Below are 22,457 nucleotides of genomic sequence, written 5' to 3' on the forward strand. Positions count from 1 at the left end.
CCATTGTTTCCAGATCCAATAAAAGAAAAGCCAGATCTCTCTCAAAACAATATGTGATAAAAAAGAAACAAGGCCATCTCATAGTGTAGTAAAAACTGCAAAGAGATCATTTATTGAAGGTATTGCACTGAAAAACATCATTTAAAAAGCCAGCATGTCAAATAGAAGTTTTAAACCATCAGGGTGACGGTGATCCGTTGCAGGTGCGTGATAACGTCACATGCCGTGACTCCAGCCTACGCGTTTTGTCATTTACGGATCTATGAGCAATTACATGAACTTTTGTTCTTAATCTGTGTCTCACCTTTCAAGCGCCAGTCCCTACGAATCTATAAGCATTTGCATGGACTTATGTTATTATTTTTATGTGTTTGCACCTCTCAACACCTTTGAGGTGGGATTATATGCCTATTAATTATGTAATCTCTTAATTGAGAGCGCTGCACTTAGTACTACAATCTTTATGGAAGTGTTTTGCCTACATATTGGGCTAGCTGCTTTTCTACGTTCTTTATATTTTATACATTTAACTCTTGAGCCCAAGCATATGTGTTTGTCTGTTATTTTTAATCCTTCCATTAATTAGGAAAATGACTGAGATACAGGATAAGGGACTGATCACATGACATACTCAGGTAGCCAATGATGGGGAGGATCTTTGTATCTCTGGATGAAGATAATAACTGTGAAAATATGAAAGCCCACCACTGTGACCATGGGAAGGAGAACCAAGATGGCGGTGATGGGAATATTCTGTGTGGCATTTGTAGTGGCTCCATGTATCTTTCAATATGAGTTGACATACGTGTGGTCTCATTAACCACTTGAGCTCTGGGGCCTTTTTCTGACGCTTTTGTTTACAGGTAAATATCAGTATTTTTGTTGCTAGAAAATTAGTTAGAAGCCCCAATTATTATATACACTATATTGTCAAAAGTATTGGGACACCTGCCTTCACATGCACATGAACTTCAATGGCATCCCAGTCTTAGTCCATAGGGTTCAATATTGAGTTGGCCCACCCTTTGCAGCTACAACAGCTTCAACTCTTCTCTTCGGGGGGGGGGGGGGGGGAGGCAGTTCACAAGGTTTAGGAGTGTGTCTATGGGAATGTTTGACCATTCTTTGGTGAGGTCAGACACTGATGTTGGAAAGAAGGCCTGGCTCGAGGTCTCCACTTAAATTCACCCCAAAGGTGTTCTATTGGGTTGAGGTCAGAGCTCTGTGCAGGCCAGTCAGGTTCCTCCACCTCAAACTCGCTCATCCTTGTCTTTAGGGACCTTGCTTTGTGCACTGGTCCAAATCATTTGGTGGAGGGGGGATTATGGTGTGGGGTTGTTTTTTCAGGGGTTGGGCTCGGCCCCATAGTTCCAGTGAAGGGAACTCTTAAGGCGTCAGCACACCAAGACATTCTGGGCAATTTCATGCTCCCAACTTGTCAGGGCTGGGCTCAGCCCTTCCTTCTCTGAGCTGGCCGCTCAGCTGTCGGCTAATTGCCAGCTCCTATCTCTCCACAGTTGCTCAGCTGTTGATGATATCCTGCTCGTCAGTCCTACCTACTTAAGCGTCCAGTCCAGAGGATCTCTGCCTTGGTCAACATCACAGCAACTATCTCCTGCGATCCTGTTTCAAGACTGGCTTTGCTGACATCCCTTCTGGCTCCAGATCCTGCTTGCTGTTCCACTACATTGATCCCTGACTTCTGGCTTGGCTGACTATCCGGTTCCTGAAACCTTGGCTATGTTTTGACTACGGTTGTTCTTTTTACTTTTATTATTAAACAAGTGGGATTTAACTGTCTCGGCCTGATTTCAAGGTTTCTGACACAACTTGGTAGGAACAGTGTGGGGATGGCCCCTTTGTGTTCCGACATGACTGCACACCAGTGCACAAAGCAAGGTCCATAAAGACATGGATGAGCGAGTTTGGGGTGGAGGAACTTGACTGGACCTGGACAAGAAGGCCTGGCTCACAGTCTCTGCTCTAATTCATCCAAAAGGTGTTCTATCGGGTTGAGGTCAGGACTCCATGCGTTCCCTTCACTGGAACTAAGGGGTCAAGCCAACCACTGTTTGGGGGTGGACCCTTCCTGTTCCAACATGACTGCGCACCAGTGCACAAAGCAAGGTCCATAAAGACATGGATAAGCGAGTTTGGGGTGGAGGAACTTGACTGGCCTGCACACAGTCCAGACCTCAACCCAACAGAACACCTTTGGGATGAATTAGAACAGAGACTGCTATCTATGCCTTCTCGTTCCAACATCATTGCCTGACCTCACAAATGCACTTCTGGATAAATGGTCAAACATCCCCATAGACACACTCCTAAACCTTGTGGACGGCCTTCCCAGAAGAGTTGAAGCTGTTATAGCTGCAAAGGGCGGGGCCAACTCAATATTGAACCCTACAGACTAAGACTGGGATGCCATTAAAGTTCATGTAAAGGCCACCGTCCCAATACTTTTGGCAATTTAGTGTAGATGTTTACCTTTGTGATTTTTTCAGGTGTAAAAGAAAGCTTACTTTCTGAATGAAACATTTCCCGCACTCTGAAGATAAATAGGGGGTTGCTTAATTATGTGACTTCCCTGGTGTATACGTTTTCCTCTCCCAATGAAACATTTTCCACACCCGGAACATTAACCAGGTCTTCTTTATAAATAAAACACTTCCCACACTCTTAACATGAATGGGGGTGTTCATGATTGTGACTTGTGTGGTGATTAAGAAGTGACTGCTTCTCACTAAAAGATTTCCCGCACACTGAACAAGATTAGGTACGGTCACCTGTGTGAATGCTCTGGTGTTTAACGAGGTCTGCTTTATATGTGAAAGATTTCCCGCACTCTGAACACGAATAAGGGCGCTCACCCGTGTGGATTTTCTCGTGTTTAACAAGGTCTCCTTTATGCACGAAATTTTTTCCGCACTCTGAACACGAATGAGGGCGCACCCCCGTGTGAATTCTCTTATGCTTACGAAGGTCTGCCTTGTCGACAAAACTTTTCCCGCACTCTGGGCACGGATAAGGACGTTCGCCTGTGTGTCTTCTCTGGTGTGTGAGAAATGATTTTTCCTCAATGAAAGATTTCCCGCACTCGGAACAAGAATAAGGGCGCTCCCCCGTGTGAATTCTTTGGTGAGTAATAAGCTGTCCTTTGAAAAGGCAATTATACCCGCACTCTAGACAGGAAAAGGCGCGCTTCCCGGTGTGAATTGTCTGGTGCCTAAGAAAGTTGTGTTTTTCACCGAAACTTTTCCCGCACTCTGAGCACACAAACGGACGCTCACCGGTATGAATTCTCTGGTGTTTAAGAAGGTTTTCCTTTTGACTAAAACATTTCCCGCACTCTAAGCATGAGAAAGGGCGCTCGCCTGTGTGAACCCTGTGGTGTCTAAGGAGAAATCTTTCCTGATCGAAAACTTTCCCGCACTCTGAGCATGAGAAAGACCGTTTGCCACGTTTGGCCCTGTGAGTTTTCTGGTGTATGAATAAAAGTCCAAGTTCAGTGAAGGAATTCCCGCACACTGTACACGAAAATAAACTCTGGCTTAAAGAAGATTCCTGGGGGTTGGATAGATCTGTAGATCCATCCGTACTCAGAGGTTTTAGATGGATTTCTGGGGTCACAGAATGTGAAGATTCCTTCGGATTAGAGGGGTCCATTGATTGCTTCAGATGGTCAGGTCTGTGATGTATATTATAAATAACGGAATGGACTACTGGAGAACATTGTGTGAGGACAATATCTTCTACATTATAAGATGGAGATAAAATAAAAAGTCCCTCAGAGGTTTTAAAGTTCCAAACATCGTGTCCATCTGTAGAAAGAAAAATGTAATTAATGTTGTAAGTATTCTTCATATCATGTATTCGACAGTTATAGGTTGGTACTGAGCTCTGGCATTAGATTAAGTGCAAACATAAGAATAATTTGAAATATAAACCATATTAAGGATACAACAAAGCTAAAACCATGTTGGGTAACAATATCTGTGTAGTAATGACATTGTTTCTGTGGGAATAGGGAAGAACCTTCCTCCACCACACTTCCAGGACACATGACAACATACTGAGGAACAGACATGGACCTTCCATATGGTGTACAGTATCTCCTCCTCATTTGTTGGGAACATGACGTTATATTGAGGAATGGAGATGGATCTTTCATATGGAGTACAGTATCTCCTCCTCATTTGTTGGGAACATGACGTTATATTGAGGAATGGAGATGGATCTTTCATATGGAGTACAGTATCTCCTCCTCATTTGTTGGGAACATGACATTATATTGAGGAATGGAGATGGACCTTTCATATGGTGTACAGTATCTCCTCCTCATTTGTTGGGAACATGACGTTATATTGAGGAATGGAGATGGACCTTTCATATGGTGTACAGTATCTCCTCCTCATTTGTTGGGAACATGACGTTATATTGAGGAATGGAGATGGACCTTTCATATGGTGTACAGTATCTCCTCCTCATTTGTTGGGAACATGACGTTATATTGAGGAATGGAGATGGACCTTTCATATGGTGTACAGTATCTCCTCCTCGTTTGTTGGGAACATGACGTTATATTGAGGAATGGAGATGGATCTTTCATATGGAGTACAGTATCTCCTCCTCATTTGTTGGGAACATGACGTTATATTGAGGAATGGAGATGGACCTTTCATATGGTGTACAGTATCTCCTCCTCATTTGTTGGGAACATGACGTTATATTGAGGAATGGAGATGGATCTTTCATATGATGTACAGTATCTCCTCCTCATTTGTTGGGAACATGACGTTATATTGAGGAATGGAGATGGACCTTTCATATGGTGTACAGTATCTCCTTCTCATTTGTTGGGAACATGACGTTATATTGAGGAATGGAGATGGACATTTCATATGGTGTACAGTATCTCCTCCTCATTTGTTGGGAACATGACGTTATATTGAGGAATGGAGATGGACCTTGAAAATTTAAAAATGGTTTGATAATGAAGGTGGTAGTATGATAATTATGATAAGCATTTACCTGGGCTGACATCTAAAAGAGATTCTTTCTCTTTAACGGTCTCCTTCACCCCGACCTCTTCTGCACGCTGATGATAGTCCCTCACATACGTCTCTTCTTCTTCCTCTTTAACCTTAACTTTCACATTTGCCAGTTCTTCAGGCTGAATAAAGAAAATGTTTAAAAATAATATCCTTAAATATCAGCCTCAATAACAAAAAAATAAATAAATAAATAAATAGAAGATCATCATTTAAAGCAGTTTTATGTTGCCTTCCATTCTCTCCACCTACCTGATGATGGTGTGCATAGATATGATCCTCCTGTGTGGAATCCCGGGAATACAGAGGACGGGGACATCTCTCTGGTGGGTTCCCATTACTGGATCCATCTGTAGGAAACACACACACTGACTGAATACATTGTTTCTATGTGTTTATCAGATGATGGGGGATCTAGGTGGAGCCTCCGTACTGCTCTCTCCTTTACAATAAAGTCTCCTCTTACCCGGTGATGTGAGGGGCGGCTGATTGTCCATGGCATGAAGAGATTCCTTCTCCTTGAGTGGCATGATCATTCCACCTTCCTCCATGGATTGATCACCCATCACATACATCTCTTTTTCTTCAGCTTTAACCTCAACCTTTATATCCATCAGATCTTTAACCTGATTATTAAAATGGTTGGGAACAAGTGATTTCATTATTCAAAATCAATATCATCTACATATGGTCTTTTATTGTTAAGCCACTTTATTATTCTAGATGCTCCATCCAATTTACCTGATGATGGTGGGGGATGGTGTGATCTTCCTGTGTGGAATCCCGGGAATACAGAGGAGGGGGACATCTCTCTGGTGGGTTCCCATTACTGGATCCATCTGTAGGAAACACACACACTGACTGAATACATTGTTTCTATGTGTTTATCAGATGATGGGGGATCTAGGTGGAGCCTCCGTACTGCTCTCTCCTTTACAATAAAGTCTCCTCTTACCCGGTGATGTGAGGGGCGGCTGATTCTCCATCAAACCATGAACAGATTCCTCATCTTTAATTGGCATCATCGTGGTGCCCTCTTCCATAGACTGGTCGCCCCTCACATACGCCTCTTCTTCTTCTGCTTTAACCTCAACTTTTATATCTATTGGATCGTCACCCTAAACCAAGGGAATGGTTGGCCATTATATGTTTTAATGATGCAAGACTACAAAAAAATTAAAATATTTTGTAGGGTTCACACACAGTCTGTTAAGACACGTTCATGTATTATATGCTCCAACCAACCTGATAACAGTGTGCATAGTTGTGATCTTCCTGTATGGAATACAGAGGACGGGGACATCTCTCTGGTGGGTTCCCATTACTGGATCCATCTGTAGGAAACACACACACTGACTGAATACATTGTTTCTATGTGTTTATCAGATGATGGGGGATCTAGGTGGAGCCTCCGTACTGCTCTCTCCTTTACAATAAAGTCTCCTCTTACCCGGTGATGTGAGGGGCGGCTGATTGTCCATCATGACGTCCTTGTAGAGATCCTTGTGTCCTTCTAAATACTCCCACTCCTCCATGGAGAAATAGACAGTGACATCCTGACACCTTATAGGAACCTGACACACACAATGATACAGTCACCATCCAGACACATCCCTTGTCTGTTACTGGATAATGTCCCAGAATCCTCCTCACCTCTCCTGTCAGAAGCTCAGTGATCTTCCTGGTGACTTTTAGAATTTTCTGCTTGTATTTTACATCTGGTTTCCAGAAATAAGGTGGAGGTACACTGCTTGGGGACAACCCATGTTGATAGTTGTTGTATGCCAATCGCTCTACACAAGTCTTCTTTGCTATGTCACAACCCTTTAAAAAATTGACAGTAATAACTACTATGTACACCCTCAGAATTCATCATATCTTTAGTTACTTTTGTGTTTTAATCATAGAGATAACAGTGATGACCCTCCCAGAATCCTCCTCACCTCTCCAGTTAGTAGGTAGATGATCTCCATGGTGAGGTCTAATATCTTTGTGATGCAGTGATCCTGGTCCTCCTCCATCCTCTTGTGATCCATACAGAACACTTCTCTCTGTAGATGGTAAACAGTGTATTTATTTTAAATCAGAGGCTCTGGAAGGACAGTTGGATAAATGGTTCTATATTTAGGATCTATCCGGTCTATAAACCAGAGGTTCTGGATGGACAGTTGGATAAATGGTTCTATATATAGGATGTATCCTGTCTATAAACCAGAGGCTCTGGATGGACAGTTGGATAAATGGTTCTATATTTAGGATGTATCCTGTCTATAAACCAGAGGCTCTGAATGGACAGTTGGATAAATGGTTCTATATTTAGGATGTATCCGGTCTATAAACCAGAGGCTCTGGATGGACAGTTGGATAAATGGTTCTATATTTAGGATGTATCCGGTCTATAAACCAGAGGCTCTGGATGGACAGTCGGATAAATGGTTCTATATTTAGGATGTATCCGGTCTATAAACCAGGGGCTCTGGATGGACAGTTGGATAAATGGTTCTATATTTAGGATGTATCCGGTCTATAAACCAGAGGCTCTGGATGGACAGTTGGATAAATGGTTCTATATTTAGGATGTATCAGGTCTATAAACCAGAGGTTCTGGATGGACAGTCGGATAAATGGTTCTATATTTAGGATGTATCCGGTCTATAAACCAGGGGCTCTGGATGGACAGTTGGATAAATGGTTCTATATTTAGGATGTATCCGGTCTATAAACCAGAGGCTCTGGATGGATAGTTGGATAAATGGTTCTATATTTAGGATGTATCCGGTCTATAAACCAGAGGCTCTGGATGAACAGTTGGATAAATGGTTCTATATTTAGGATGTATCCGGTCTATAAACCAGAGGCTCTGGATGGACAGTTGGATAAATGGTTCTATATTTAGGATGTATCCGGTCTATAAACCAGAGGCTCTGGATGGACAGTTGGATAAATGGTTCTATATTTAGGATGTATCCGGTCTATAAACCAGAGGCTGTGGATGGACAGTTGGATAAATGGTTCTATATTTAGGATGTATCCTGTCTATAAACCAGAGGCTCTGGATGGACAGTTGGATAAATGGTCCTATATTTAGGATGTATCCGGTCTATAAACCAGAGGCTCCGGATGAACAGTTGGATAAATGGTTCTATATTTAGGATGTATCCGGTCTATAAACCAGAGGCTCTGGATGGACAGTTGGATAAATGGCTCTATATTTAGGATGTATCTGGTCTATAAACCAGAGGCTCTGGATGGACAGTTGGATAAATGGTTCTATATTTAGGATGTATCCGGTCTATAAACCAGAGGCTCTGGATGGACAGTTGGATAAATGGCTCTATATTTAGGATGTATCCGGTCTATAAACCAGAGGCTCTGGATGGACAGTTGGATAAATGGTTCTATATTTAGGATGTATCCGGTCTATAAACCAGAGGCTCTGGATGGACAGTTGGATAAATGGTTCTATATTTAGGATGTATCACGTCTATAAACCAGTTGCTATTGACACTCAAATCATATATCTTTGTGTGAATAGCAGTGTTTGCTGGAGATAAAAGACGTCACAGTGACTATGGAGGAAGAGGATGGACATGACGGGGGAGGTTACTGGCTGTAAATATAAAATAATATCTTATTACCTCCTCTGCTGCCAGTTCCAGCAATGTCTCCTGTCTTGCTCCCTACTAACCTTTCACCCAGAATTTTTAAACGCCATCACTTCCTGTTTGTACCTTACATCACTTCCTGTCTGTGCGTTCCACTGACAATGCGAAGAATCTCCCCCTTGTGGAGAAGATAAAATCTGCAGCCTACATTGTTTTTTAATCCTTTGACGCTGCCCCTTGGTTTGTTTTTTTTATTTATATAATACCCAAGTTAAAAACCAAATTATAAAAATAAATAAGGAAAATAATTAGATTTTTCTTATTTTGTAATTTTTTTTCTAAAATAAAAAACAAAATACACAGACTAATAATACATATATTATTTCTGATGCTTACTATATATTCTCTTTCTTGGGGTCTTGGCTTCTCCCCATGTCAGCATACTATAATAAATCTAATAATATATCTAAATAGATAACATAAACATGAAGACTTAAAATTATGTGAATTTCTCTACGGAGAAAAATTACAGTACTCGAGATTATCAATAGGTGGCATTTTAAATGCCTCCACAGCGATCATTTAGAGTAAATCACAAATGAGAAACCTAGAATTATTACTCTCATTGCAGCATTTTTGTGTTTTTTTTTCCGTTTATTTTATTATAATTGAAATGTTTTTATTATTACAGGTAATTAACCCACCAGCATGTCTATTTTTCACATTTAACTTTATTGCTGTCATTTTGGGGCTTACAAGTCCCCTATGTGATAGAACTGGGAAGGTAACAGGTCCTCTTTAAACGCCCCCCCCCCCCCCCCCCCCCCGCAAATGTCTTTACTGCCATCCACTGCAGCCAGTTAAGCACAGATTGTGCTTGATTAGCTGACTCCCTGGCCACAGCAGTCATGGAATGACAAGTCTGAAGCCGGAAATGCTCAGAGCTGAGCACTTCCGGCTTCATGCACAGCAGAGGTGATCGAGGAACGAATGCTTAATGAAAGTACTGTAAAAGCTATCAAGAGGCTATACAGCCACTTGGAACCCTTTTACAATAAAACCGGGACCCCGCTGTGAGCTGGATTTAAACCATTCAGACCGTAGTTGAAGTCCTGTGTGTTTTATTCACCTAACAAGCCTCTTGAATTCCTTTACAATCAACCCAGACAGATGAAAGTAAATACAGTATACAGACCTTACATTAAGCTTCAAAGGTTTTTTTTTTTTTTTTACCAAAACAAGGACTATTAACACCTTTTAGCTGTGAACTACACAGCGTTGTTCACACTTGCGCTCAGTGGCAGCTGGTGGTATATTTTTTTTTGGGGGGGGGGGGTAAACAAATATTAATTCGCTATTGTCACACAACTGGTTGGGCTCGGGGCGCAGTGCCCTGCGCCCCGTGCCCACCCATTTTTAAAGCCAATTAGAGCCTAAGGCTCTGCTTCGAAAAAAAAAAAGGAACATTGGTATCCATGCGTCCGGCACCCTGCATGTAGATTAGGGGGGCAGAGCCCCTGCGCCCCGTATGGACGGGCTGCCACTGCTTAGGCTACAGCTACTGTAAAACTAGTCATTAAAGCGGGAGTCCGCCGGGACTCCGCGTTTTTTTTTTTTTTTAAAAGCCAGCAGCTACAAATACTGCAGCTGCTGACTTTTAAAATAGTGACACTTACCTGTCCAGCGTGCCCGCGATGTTGGCACCCGAAGCCGATCTCTACATCATCTCAAGGGTGCTGCCGCCGCCATCTTGGGTATGGGAATCAGGAAATGGAGCCTTTTGGCTTAATTTCCTGGTTCCCTACTGCGCATGCGCGAGTCGCGCTGCGCAATAAGGACGGTCCCCGCTGCCTCTGGGATCTGTGTGTTTCCCAGCACGCAGCGGGGCACTTGCGGAAAGGGGCGGGCACTTGCGGAAAGGGGCGTAATCTACGCCCCTTTCCGCAGAGAGCTATCCCGGAAGTGGGTGCAGATACCTGTACTGTACAGGTATCTGCACCCCCCTCCCCCCTGAAAGGTGGCAATTGTGGCGCCGGAGGGGGGGGAGGGTTCCGATGAGCGGAAGGTCCACTTTAGGGTGGACCTCCGCTTTAAAGCATTTCAGTTTAAAGTGTATTCAGGTGTAGGTAACAAAATCGGTTAGCTGGTACCTGGCAATAAGAGCACTGGTCATAATTGATGTTGTAAAGCCATTTAGGCATAATCCACACATCGTATTCTGGGTCACGTGACCTGAAAATGCCTTTTCTGGAACTTCCAGTTCTCAAAATCCACCCATAATTCATAAATATGGTTGCAACTATATTAATAAAAATAATATATGCATATGTTTTAGAAAATTTTGGTTGTGCAGGCACCATATCGTACCCCGATGACGTCAGATGTGACAAACCCCATAGGGTGGAGCTTACGCATGTGATGTCACCACTCTTGCTTGAATCAGGAAGTGAGTTGTGAGTTTCCCTGATTTACTTTCCACTCTGGGCCACTGGATGGGACCCCAAAGGTGGACTCCTATTATGTGGCGTAACTCTCCATGGACAGTGATGGGTGGGGGGGGGGGGGGGTATCGTATCCATGGGGTCCATATCTGAGAAAATGTATTTTGCATATCCAAGAGGATACTGGTTAGATTTTCATTGATGGAAAAAGCCCATCCACACGTTGACAAACTTCCTCAAAGGAGACCAATTGTTTCTTCCAGGCTTTGGCGATAGTCTGTTTTGCCGCCAGCAGAATGTAGGTCACCAGTTTGAATTGGGGTTTGGTTAAATTTGGGGGTTTAAGGTGTTAAAAGGCATACCATGGATCCCTGGGAAAAGGCTGGTTGAACAAGGAATGTATGAGTTTCAGGACCCTGGACAAAAACCACATGAGCATGGGACATGTTCACCAGGAGAGCGCTCAATTTTCCATAAACACACACCTACATATGCCGAAATTAATTCTGAGAGCCATTGACTCTGATACACTGGATTGAATTTACGCTATATCAGTTAGGACTCTGGAAACACAGGCCAGGCGAAACCTTGTTAAAGTGGTTCATCAGCCCACCCACCCCCCCCCCCCCATAACTTATCTGTGCCCGTCTCTCTCCAGCGATGTTGCACGAGAGACTCGGCTGCCCAGGACTCTCCTCCTCATTGGCCGAGACAGCAACGTTGCGCCATTGGCTCCTGCTGCTCTCAAAGTCAGTGAGCCAATTAAGGAGATAGAGGGTACGAGGCCCAGCGGGGGCTCCATGTCTGAATGCCCCCATAGCTTGCTTTCCTGTCCATCATGCTGAGTACGGAATTTCCGGTGTTATCCAACTTATTGCTGAAAAGGGAGGACCCCTCAAATGGAACTCGGCACCACACCGCCGGGTCGGCCAGCCACCGCTTGGCAGTGACGGCTGAAAGCATAACCATATAGATGGAAGCCTCCCCCAGAAAGGCAGTTGCCAATTTTTGATCCTGGAGGGATGAACTCCTGACCAATTCTTCCGAGACGTTCCCAAGCGTCTCATCCACGTTCTCTGTGCAAATTTCCATGGCTTTTGACATTGCAGCCAGAGCTAAGGCTAGCTTGCAGGCCATACCTGCTGTTAGGTAGACCCGGTTAAGGTCAGAATCGATCCGCCTATCCATGGCGTCCCTGAAAGATGTTTTCCAGGGGAAGGGTCACATGTCTGACCAGCCTCATCATGGCTGCATCCACCAGAGGAGCTGATTCCAAATGCTTGACCTCTTCCTCTTTGAAGGGATATAAAGCTTCAGCACTTTTGACAGCATAAGAGTTCTTTTTCTCCACTTTGCCCCACTCATCCAAAAAGACTTCACCCAGCTCAGTAAGAAATGGGAAATTGGGCACTATTTTCCAAATTTTTTGGGAATGTTCCAAACTACAAACTTTCTGGCAACCAGCCCTTCGACTCATTCACAGACATTTCCCTAACCACCGACCCTACTGCAGTGCTACTAAACCTCACTCCCATGTCAAGAAAGCGCTACCACAAATCTCTTCTTAAACACCTTCTCAATGCTGCTAGAGCTTGCATACCGAGCCAATGGAAGCAGCAATCTGCCCCCACAGTGGCCCAATGGTTTGCAAGGGTTAATGATATTGAACAGATGGAAGATTTGACTGCTACAATTCGGGATAACTCTGAGGAACATAAGGCAAGGTGGTTTTAGTGGAACCTTTTTCGCTTCTCAGGGGAATACCTCTGCTATACATAGTCCGGACTTATTGGTTTTCAAAAGCTTTAACTTTAAACCTAGCCTTCGCACTGCTTGATGAGCTGCGGTGCCCCTCACCCCCCAGGTGGGGCCTCGCCCCCTCCCTTCCTCATAAGCCCCCCCTTCTTCCTTCCCCCTTTTTTTGATCATCTCCAGGCTGTGGTAAGGTGTACAAGCCGCACTTGGGGGGGATAGGGTCACCTGCTGGTAGCTAGGCTATCTGGCCAACGTGCCTCTTGCCTGCCAGTGGCTAGGCCTCTAGCTTCTTCCATTTGCCCACTCCATACCCTGCTAATAGCTTGCACTCTTCTTCCCTGGGGTCACAGCTCAGCCAGTCCTGATCGTAGGAGGAGAATCTTCTGGGAAGAGGACCATCAACTCGGTCCTTCGGAGGAGGATAAAAAAAGAACAAGGCCGTTGCCTCGGAGTAAAGATTTATGGGAGTGGAGTCCTATAGGGTAGTAGTAGAGGCAGGGCTAAACCCACACGTAGGCTGCCATGGAGTCTGTCAGGAAAATAGGATCTTCCAACGACTCAACATGCCTCTCCGCAAATACCATGGAGTGTCTCCTTTCCAAAAAGGGGTCATTTGGGGGGTGTTTATAATGTCCTGGCATTGAGGGCCTTCCGAAAATGTGACGGGTAGTCAAGAAATCTAATGTTTAATTAATGCCCCTTGAGAACCTGAAAGTGCTCATTGGATTTTGGGACCTTGTTTGTAGCTAGGCTGCAAAAAATTCTCACACATGTGGTATCACCATACACGGAAGAAGTAGCAGAATGTGTGTTTGAGGTGTAATTCCATCTATACCCATGGCATGCCTGAGAAAAAAAGTCTCCAAAAACGTATGCCCAAAAATAAGACCTTCTATAAATTCAACATGCCTTTCATGAAATACCTTGGGGTGTCTGCTTTATAAAAAGGGGTCATTTGGTAGCGTTTATACTGTCCTGGCCTTTTAGGGCCTCCAAAAATGTGATAGGCAGTCAGGAAATTCAATGTTCAATTAATTCTCCTTGAAAGCCTGAAGGTACTCACTGGATTTTAGGCCCCAGTACGGGGCTAGGCTTTACACAAAAGTGTCACACATGTGGTATCCCCAACTGCCGAAGAAGTAGCAGAGTGTGTTGTGAAGTGTATTTCCACATATATCCAAGGCATGTGAAAGAAATATCTAATTAAAATGCATTTTCCAAAAACTTGTGGAAAAACAAAAAATCTTCCACGTACTCAACATGCTTCTCAAATACCTTGGGTTGTCTACTTTCCAAAAAGGGGAAATTTGGGGGTGTGTGAACTAAAAACATTATGTGTACGGCCATAAATAGAAGTTTCTGCCACACTCCTAATGTTGGGCATACGTGTAATGTTTTTTTTTTTTTTTTTTTTTCGGCTAGCCTTAGGGTTGACCGAGAAAGAGCATAACAGATTCCTTCATTCAAATCCGTGTGGATGAAGAAATCTCTGCCACAAAAAGTATATGCCCAACATTAGAATGATTCACCATACATCCACCCCATGTTTCTAATGTTGGGCATAAGTCTGTGGGCTGAAAGAAAAAAAGTACCCAACAAGTTCCTCCATTCAAATGAATTGCTGTGCATGAAGAAATCTCTCCCATAAAGTGAAGAAAAGTATATGCCGAGCAAGTACCTCCACCTGACCACCCTACTACGCTCCTAATGCTGGGCATACATGTTCTTTTTTTAATAGTGGATGAGAAATCTCCCCCTGCAGCGCTGCAGCCACTGATGTATGTATTCTGAGAGCAACACCCTGTTGCTCTCATAATACACAAATCAGTTCTGCAGCTGATTGGCGTTCCTGCAAAGCAAACAACAGTAAACAATAACACACAGTAACAATATAACATTAACTCAATAAAACAACTTTTTTTTTACTTTTTTTTTGTAGCTTTTTGGTAACAACTTTTCCAGCCTTTGGTTTTAAAGTCTCTGATAGTTTCCTGACTACCTAACATATTGAGGAGGCATAGAATTGTGTGGATCCCTTTAATGTGCTGTACCCAAGACTAATAGTTCACTAAGGTATGGTAGCGCCGGAAGCAGTTCTTGATGCAGAGACCCGGGTGGTTAGGACAAGATGGACAATAATATCGGGTGTCACGCCTCATTCCACGTTTACTACAAACACGACATCTTCTTTGTGGTGCCCTTTGTGTTGGGGTGGGTTGGAGGATATCTGGAAAATGCCTCTCGTGGAGACGGCTAGCTGCCTCTGGGTTTGGGCGTTGGGCCACAGCACCTTCAGGACACAAACAAAACCAGAATCAGTGACTAGCGCACAATAGAACGGATCTTGAATCATTTATATCTAAAAAAAATATATATAAATTTGATTTCTGTTAAAATTACGAACTTAAAATTAAAACATTTCCCGCACTCGGCGGACCGAAAAGCTCTGCTCCCGTTGGTGAATTCTCTGCCATTTTTTGAAGGTCCTCTTTTATTGGGTGAAACATTTCCTGCAATCTGAACATCTAAGGAGACCTACAGCTGTGTGATTTCTCTGGTGTAAAAGGAGGCTCTCTTTCTGAGTGAAACATTTCCCGCACTCTGAAGATAAACAAGGGTTGCTCATTTATGTCACACTCGGATCTTGAGGAAGGATGCTCAACCATGTGAATTATTGGTGTTTAACAACACCTTCTTTATGAAGAAAATGTTTCCCACACTCTTAACATAAATGGGGATGTTCAGGTTTGTGACTTGTGTGGGGATTAAGAAATGGCTCTTTTTCATGAAAAGATTTCCCGCACCCTGAACCGAAATAGGGGCGTACTGTCCTCTGGTGTCTAGCAAACGTAATATTCAGACACCCATGTGAATTCTTCGGTGCTTGAGAAGGTCTCCTTTTGAAATGCAAGAATACCTGCACTCTGAACACGGAAAAGGACGCTCACCTCTGTGAATTCTCTTGTGCCTACGAAGGTTATTTTTTACATTAAAACATCTCCCGCACTCTAAGCATACATATGGACGCTCTCCCGTGTGAATTGTCTGGTGTCTAAGAAGGTGTTGTTTTTGACTAAAACTTTTGCCGCACTCCAGGCATGAAAAAGGACGCTCACCTGTGTGAACCCTGTGGTGTCTAAGAAGAGATCTTTCCTGGCTGAAAATTTTCCCGCACTCCGAGCATGAGAAAGAATGTTTATCCCTGTGAGTTTTCTGGTGTATAAGAAGTTCTCCAAGTTCAGCGAAAGAATTCCCACACACTGTACATGAAAATAAACTCTCCCCGGTGTGGCTTAAAGAAGATTCCTGGGGGTTGGATAGATTTGTAGAAACGTCCGTACTCTGAGGTTTTAGATGTATTGCTGGGGTCACAAAATGTGATTTATCAGAAGATTCCTTCGGATTAGAGGGGTCCATTGATTGCTTCAGATGGTCAGGTCTGTGATGTATATTGTAAGTAATAGAGTGTACTACTGGAGAATATTGGACAACAAAGTCTTCTGCATTACGATATGGAGATGAAATAAAAAGTCCCTCAGAAGAGTGCGGAACATGGTGTCCATCTGTTGAAAGTAATTTTAAATAACGGTTATAAGTATTCTTCATATCATGTATTCAACAGTTATAGGTTGGTACTGAGCTCTGGCATTAGATTGGGTGCAAACATAACAAAAATAATTATAAAATATAAACCATATTAAGGACACGATACATCCAAACCATCTTTGTGTAGTAATGACATTGTTACTGTGAGAATGGGGGATAAACCTTCCTGAACCACACTTCCAGGACACACAGCAACATACTGAAGAACTGACATGGACCTTTCATGAATATAACATGATATTATGTTGAGGAATGGAGATGGACCTTTCATATGGTGTACAGTATCTCCTCCTCATTTGTTGGGAACATGACGTTATATTGAGGAATGGAGATGGATCTTTCATATGGTGTACAGTATCTCCTCCTCATTTGTTGGGAACATGATGTTATATTGAGGAATGGAGATGGGCCTTTCATATGGTGTACAGTATCTCCTCCTCATTTGTTGGGAACATGACCTTATATTGAGGAATGGAGATGGGCCTTTCATATGGTGTACAGTATCTCCTCCTCATTTGTTGGGAACATGATGTCATATTGAGGAATGGAGATGGACCTTTCATATGGTGTACAGTATCTCCTCCTCATTTGTTGGGAACATGATGTCATATTGAGGAATGGAGATGGACCTTTCATATGGTGTACAGTATCTCCTCCTCATTTGTAGGGAACATGACGTTATATTGAGGAATGGAGATGGACCTTTCATATGGTGTACAGTATCTCCTCCTCATTTGTTGGGAACATGATGTCATATTGAGGAATGGAGATGGGGCTTTCATATGGTGTACAGTACATCCTAGACTCTCTGCTTTTCTGGTATGACATTTGGAAATCATTTACATAATGTTGTGAAGGTCTACAGATTCTTCATCACTTTTAAACAATTAGTATCTCTTACACTAGAAAAAAATATTTCCTCAGTATATTTAATCCCTCAATACCAGCAGGTTTCTTCATTTAAAAAAAAAATGTAGCAAAATCAGATGACCTTAGCTGAGTGATTGTCAGTCAGACTATTATGACACTGAAAGAGGATAATGAAGGGGCCGTTACAATGACCATTTACCTGTGCTGATATCTAAAGAAGACTCCTCCTCCATAGGTGACTCCATCATCCTAGCCTTTTCAGCAGGCCAATGATCAGAACTCACATACGTCTCCTCTTCTTCCACTTTAATCTCAACTTTCACATCTGCCAGTTCTTCATGCTAAATAAAGAGAATATTTGAAAAATAACATCCTTAAATATCAGCACCAATAACAAAAAATTAAATAAAGGGCCATAATTTAAAGCAGTTTGAAGTCACTTTACATTCTCTCCACCTACCTGATGATGGTGGGGGATGGTGTGACCTTCCTGTGTGGAATCCCGGGAATACAGAGGACGGGGACATCTCTCTGGTGGGTTCCCATTACTGGATCCATCTGTAGGAAACACACACACTGACTGAATACATTGTTTCTATGTGTTTATCAGATGATGGGGGATCTAGGTGGATCCTCCGTACTGCTCTCTCCTTTACAATAAAGTTTCCTCTTACCCGGTGATGTGAGGGGCGGCTGATTCTCCTTCATGGCATGAAAAGATTCCACCTCTTTAATTGGCATCATCATGGCGCCCTTTTCCACGGACTGATCACCCCTCACATACCTCTCTTCTTCTTCTGCTTTAACCTCAACTTTTATATCTATCGGATCGCCACCCTAAACCAAAGAAATGGTTGGCAAATATGAGGTTTAATCATAGGGTTTCGCAACACTGTCTTGTATTGTTGAGTCACGTTGATGTTCTAGATGCGTCAACCAACCTGATAAAAGCGTGCGTAGTTGTGATCTTCTTGTGGGGAATCCTGGGAATACAGAGGAGGAGGACATCTCTCTGGTGGGTTCCCATTACTGGATCCATCTGTAGGAAACACACACACTGACTGAATACATTGTTTCTATGTGTTTATCAGATGATGGGGGATCTAGGTGGAGCCTCCGTACTGCTCTCTCCTTTACAATAAAGTCTCCTCTTACCCGGTGATGTGAGGGGCGGCTGATTGTCCATCATGACATTAAAAGACTCCTTCTCTTTATTTGACACCATCATTTCAACCTTTTCCATGGACTCATCACCCATCACATACGTCTCTTTTTCTTCAGCTTTAACCTCAACTTTTATATTCATCAGATCTTTAACCTGATTCATGAAAATGGTTGGGAAAATATGATTTCACAATGCTAAAATCAATACCATATACATATGATCTTTTATTGTTGAGTCGCTATGATATTCTAGATGCTCCATCCCACCAACCTTGTAATGGTGAGAGATGATGTGACCTTCCTGTGTGGAATCCTGGAAATACAGAGGACCTCCCCCTCCTATAGACTGCTGAGCTCCGTTTATAGACGTCTCTTCTTCTTCCTCTTTAATCTCAGCTTTGATGTCTTTCAGTTCTTCACCCTAAACGACAAAGATGATGGAATATATGTGTAAAACAGAACAAGAGATTACATAGAAGAACGTCCTCTCATCGCTTCGAATTCTGTTCTAGTTGTTCAGTCCCACCTACCTGATGATGGTGGGGGATGGTGTGACCTTCCTGGGTGGAATCCAGAGGACGGGGACATCTCTCTGGTGGGTTCCCATTACTGGATCCATCTGTAGGAAACACACACACTGACTGAATACATTGTTTCTATGTGTTTATCAGATGATGGGGGATCTAGGTGGAGCCTCCGTACTGCTCTCTCCTTTACAATAAAGTCTCCTCTTACCCGGTGATGTGAGGGGCGGCTGATTGTCCATCATGACGTCCTTGTAGAGATCCTTGTGTCCTTCTAAATACTCCCACTCCTCCATGGAGAAATAGACAGTGACATCCTGACACCTTATAGGAACCTGACACACACAATGATACAGTCACCATCCAGACACATCCCTTGTCTGTTACTGGATAATGTCCCAGAATTCCCAGAATCCTCCTCACCTCTCCTGTCAGCAGATCAATGATCTTCTTGGTGACTTCTACAATCTTCTGCTTGTATTTTAGCTCTGGTTTCCATAAATAAGGATGAGGTACACTGGTCAGGGATGTCCCATGTTGATAGTTGTATGGCAGTTGCTCACCAGAAGCCTTCTTTGTTATTTCGTAACCCTTGAAAAAGCAGACAGTAACAACTACTTCTATGTACAACTTCAGAATCCATCAAATCTTTAGGCACAGATGTTTAATAAGTAGAGATAAGAGTGATGTCATGTGACCCTCTCAGAATCCTCCTCACCTCTCCAGTTAGTAGGTAGATGATCTCCATGGTGAGGTCTAATATCTTTGTGATGCAGTGATCCTGGTCCTCCTCCATCCTCTTGTGATCCATACAGGACACTTCTCTCTGTAGACGGTTAACAAACTGAGAATTGCTTGCTGGGATGATACGTGCACAGAATTCCTCTATACAGACATCTTAGAAAGCTTGTGATATTGTGGGCTATTCTACCCTCTGCATCAACAGTTGGATAAATGGTTCTATATTTAGGATGTATCCAGTCTATAAACCAGAGGCTCTGGATGGACAGTTGGATAAATGGCTCTATATTTAGGATGTATCCGGTCTATAAACCAGAGGCTCTGGATGGACAGTTAGATAAATGGCTCTATATTTAGTATGTATCCGGTCTATAAACCAGAGGCTCTGGATGGACAGTTGGATAAATGGCTCTATATTTAGGATGTATCCGGTCTATAAACCAGAGGCTCTGGGTGGACAGTTGGATAAATGGTTCTATATTTAGGATGTATCTGGTCTATAAACCAGAGGCTCTGGATGGACAGTTGGATAAATGGCTCTATATTTAGGATGTATCCGGTCTATAAACCAGAGGCTCTGGGTGGACAGTTGGATAAATGGTTCTATATTTAGGATGTATCTGGTCTATAAACCAGAGGCTCTGGATGGACAGTTGGATAAATGGTTCTATATTTAGGACGTGTCCGGTCTATAAAAACATAAACAACATATAAACTTAAATTATATACACATATTTTATGTGTATCATCCTTTGTTGGCAATAGAAGACATCACAGTGACTATGGAGGAAGAGGACAGACATGACGGGAGGTTACTGGGTGTAAATATAAAATAAGATCTTATTACCTCCTCTGCTGCCACTTCCAGCAATGTCTTCTCTCTACTTCCTCCCGACTCCCCTCTCACCCAGAACTTCCTGCTTCTACCTGCCATCACTTCCTGTTTGTAGCCTACATCACTTCCTGTCTTTGCTTCACTTCATTTCCTGTTTCTGCAGTGCTTTGACAATTCATAGTATCACCCCCTTGTGGGGAATATGATTACCACAGCCTTTGTTTTTCCAAATACTTTACTGCTTCTTAGTGCATTCTTCATTTTTATTGTTATTTTCAACACCCAAAAATTGTATTTTAGATACTTTACAATAAATTCCCTTTCTCGGGTCCTCCTTATGTCTGTGTATTACAGGTCAGTTCTGGCCTTGACCCCACAGGATGGTCCAATAACTAGTCGGCCATTTTTTTCCATTCAGCCCCTCCGCAGTGTGGACTCGTAATGGAACACAAAGGTGGGAATTCCAGCATGACAAGGAGCCAAGAAACAATAACAATGGGGACTATCTAAAAAACTATTTTCTGGCCCTCCTTGTGTCAGTTGATCCCAACGCTATGACGAACATAAATGTAATAAGTATCATTGATCATCATGGAGAAGTCTCTCCCAGAATTACAACACACTGACGTCTACCTCTGAGCAGGTCATATACTCTGGTCGGACATTGGTCACAGCTACCTGGACTTTAAAAACAACCTACAATGATAATTTGGTGGGGTAATCACTTTGGCACCGAGGAGATCTTCTGTAACTGGGAAGTTATTTCGGAGCCATCTTTCCTCCCCCGCTTCCTACTAAGGGGAAGCTCGAAGCCTTACAATCTACCTCCTTGCTGTAGCCTGGTCCTCCAGACACTTCCCATGATGACCTCACCAGCCCTACTTAGGGAGGTGCCCCACACCAGCATTGGCAGGACTGGTACTACCTCCTATGGTACCGCTCCATCTAGCAGAAACCTTGGATATTACACTAACCCCTCACCATAGGGGTCCCTAAGCCTACACTCCGCCATTAATGTTCGCCCTCTGGCCCTCCAGCTGTTTCAAAACTACATCCCACTCCCTTTGGGAGTCATGCTTTTAACTATCAGCCTTGCAATGCCTCATGGGACTTGTATTTCCGCAACAGCTGGAGGGCAATAGGTTGAGCTATAGTAACGCCTAGTGGAAAAACTGGGTGACTACACTGCACTCTCCTGTGCCCCTACTCTACACTATTACAACTACACCCTTTTCACAGTTCTAGTCCCACACTGGCAAAGGCAGGGGTGACATTACCTATCTCTCATCTTACACCACTACTACTCTGGAGGGCATCTAGCGGCTACTTGGGATATTAAACTGACTGCCCATCATAAAAGGTCCCTAAGCCTACACTCTAAGCCAGTGATGGCGAACCTTGGCAACCCATTTCTCATGATGCTCATGCACTCGGCAGTAGAGTTGAGCATCACCGGAAATGTAGTTCCAAAACATATGGGGTGCCAAGGTTCACCATCACTGCTTTAAGCTGTGGTAGCACCTAATGGCCAAACTGGGTGACTACACCGGGCGCTCCTGTGCCCCTACCCTGCACTTTTACAACTACAACTTTTTCACAGCTCTCATCCCACACTGGCATAAGCAGAGGTGGCACTACCTATCTATCATCTCACCCTACTATGTGAGGGCATCTAGCGGTTAAACCTACACTCTACTATGGGTTCTCAACCTCTGGCTCTCCAGCTGTTGCGAAACTACAAGTCACATCGATGTCTGCCTTGCAATTCCCCATGTAACTTTGTTCCCCATTGTATTTCCGCAACAGCTGGAGGGCAAGAGGTTGAGCTATGGTAACACCTAGTGGTAAACCTGGGTGACTAC

The 22,457-nt window shown here is 43.3% G+C and overlaps 1 protein-coding gene across 1 annotated transcript; it reads right to left on the minus strand.

Moving 5' to 3' along the window:
• Window positions 1–1,063: 1,063 nt before the first annotated feature.
• Window positions 1,064–20,687, minus strand: LOC143955572 (uncharacterized). The gene is made up of 14 exons (XM_077465649.1): window positions 20,608–20,687; window positions 19,738–19,845; window positions 19,443–19,610; window positions 19,231–19,354; window positions 19,026–19,114; window positions 18,767–18,916; window positions 18,487–18,649; window positions 18,273–18,370; window positions 18,006–18,168; window positions 17,792–17,889; window positions 5,521–5,680; window positions 5,307–5,404; window positions 5,035–5,176; window positions 1,064–3,824 (listed from the first exon to the last, which is right to left on the minus strand). Exons 2-14 carry the CDS (start codon window positions 19,828–19,830, stop codon window positions 2,776–2,778), a joined length of 2,595 nt encoding a protein of 864 aa, XP_077321775.1. The 5' UTR covers window positions 19,831–19,845; window positions 20,608–20,687; the 3' UTR covers window positions 1,064–2,775.
• Between the last annotated feature and the right edge of the window lie 1,770 nt (window positions 20,688–22,457).

The sequence above is a fragment of the Lithobates pipiens genome, unplaced genomic scaffold (assembly GCF_037356315.1).
Source record: "Lithobates pipiens isolate NorthernLeopardFrog02 unplaced genomic scaffold, aLitPip1_a1.2 Scaffold_35, whole genome shotgun sequence".
Taxonomy (NCBI): Eukaryota; Metazoa; Chordata; class Amphibia; order Anura; family Ranidae; genus Lithobates; species Lithobates pipiens.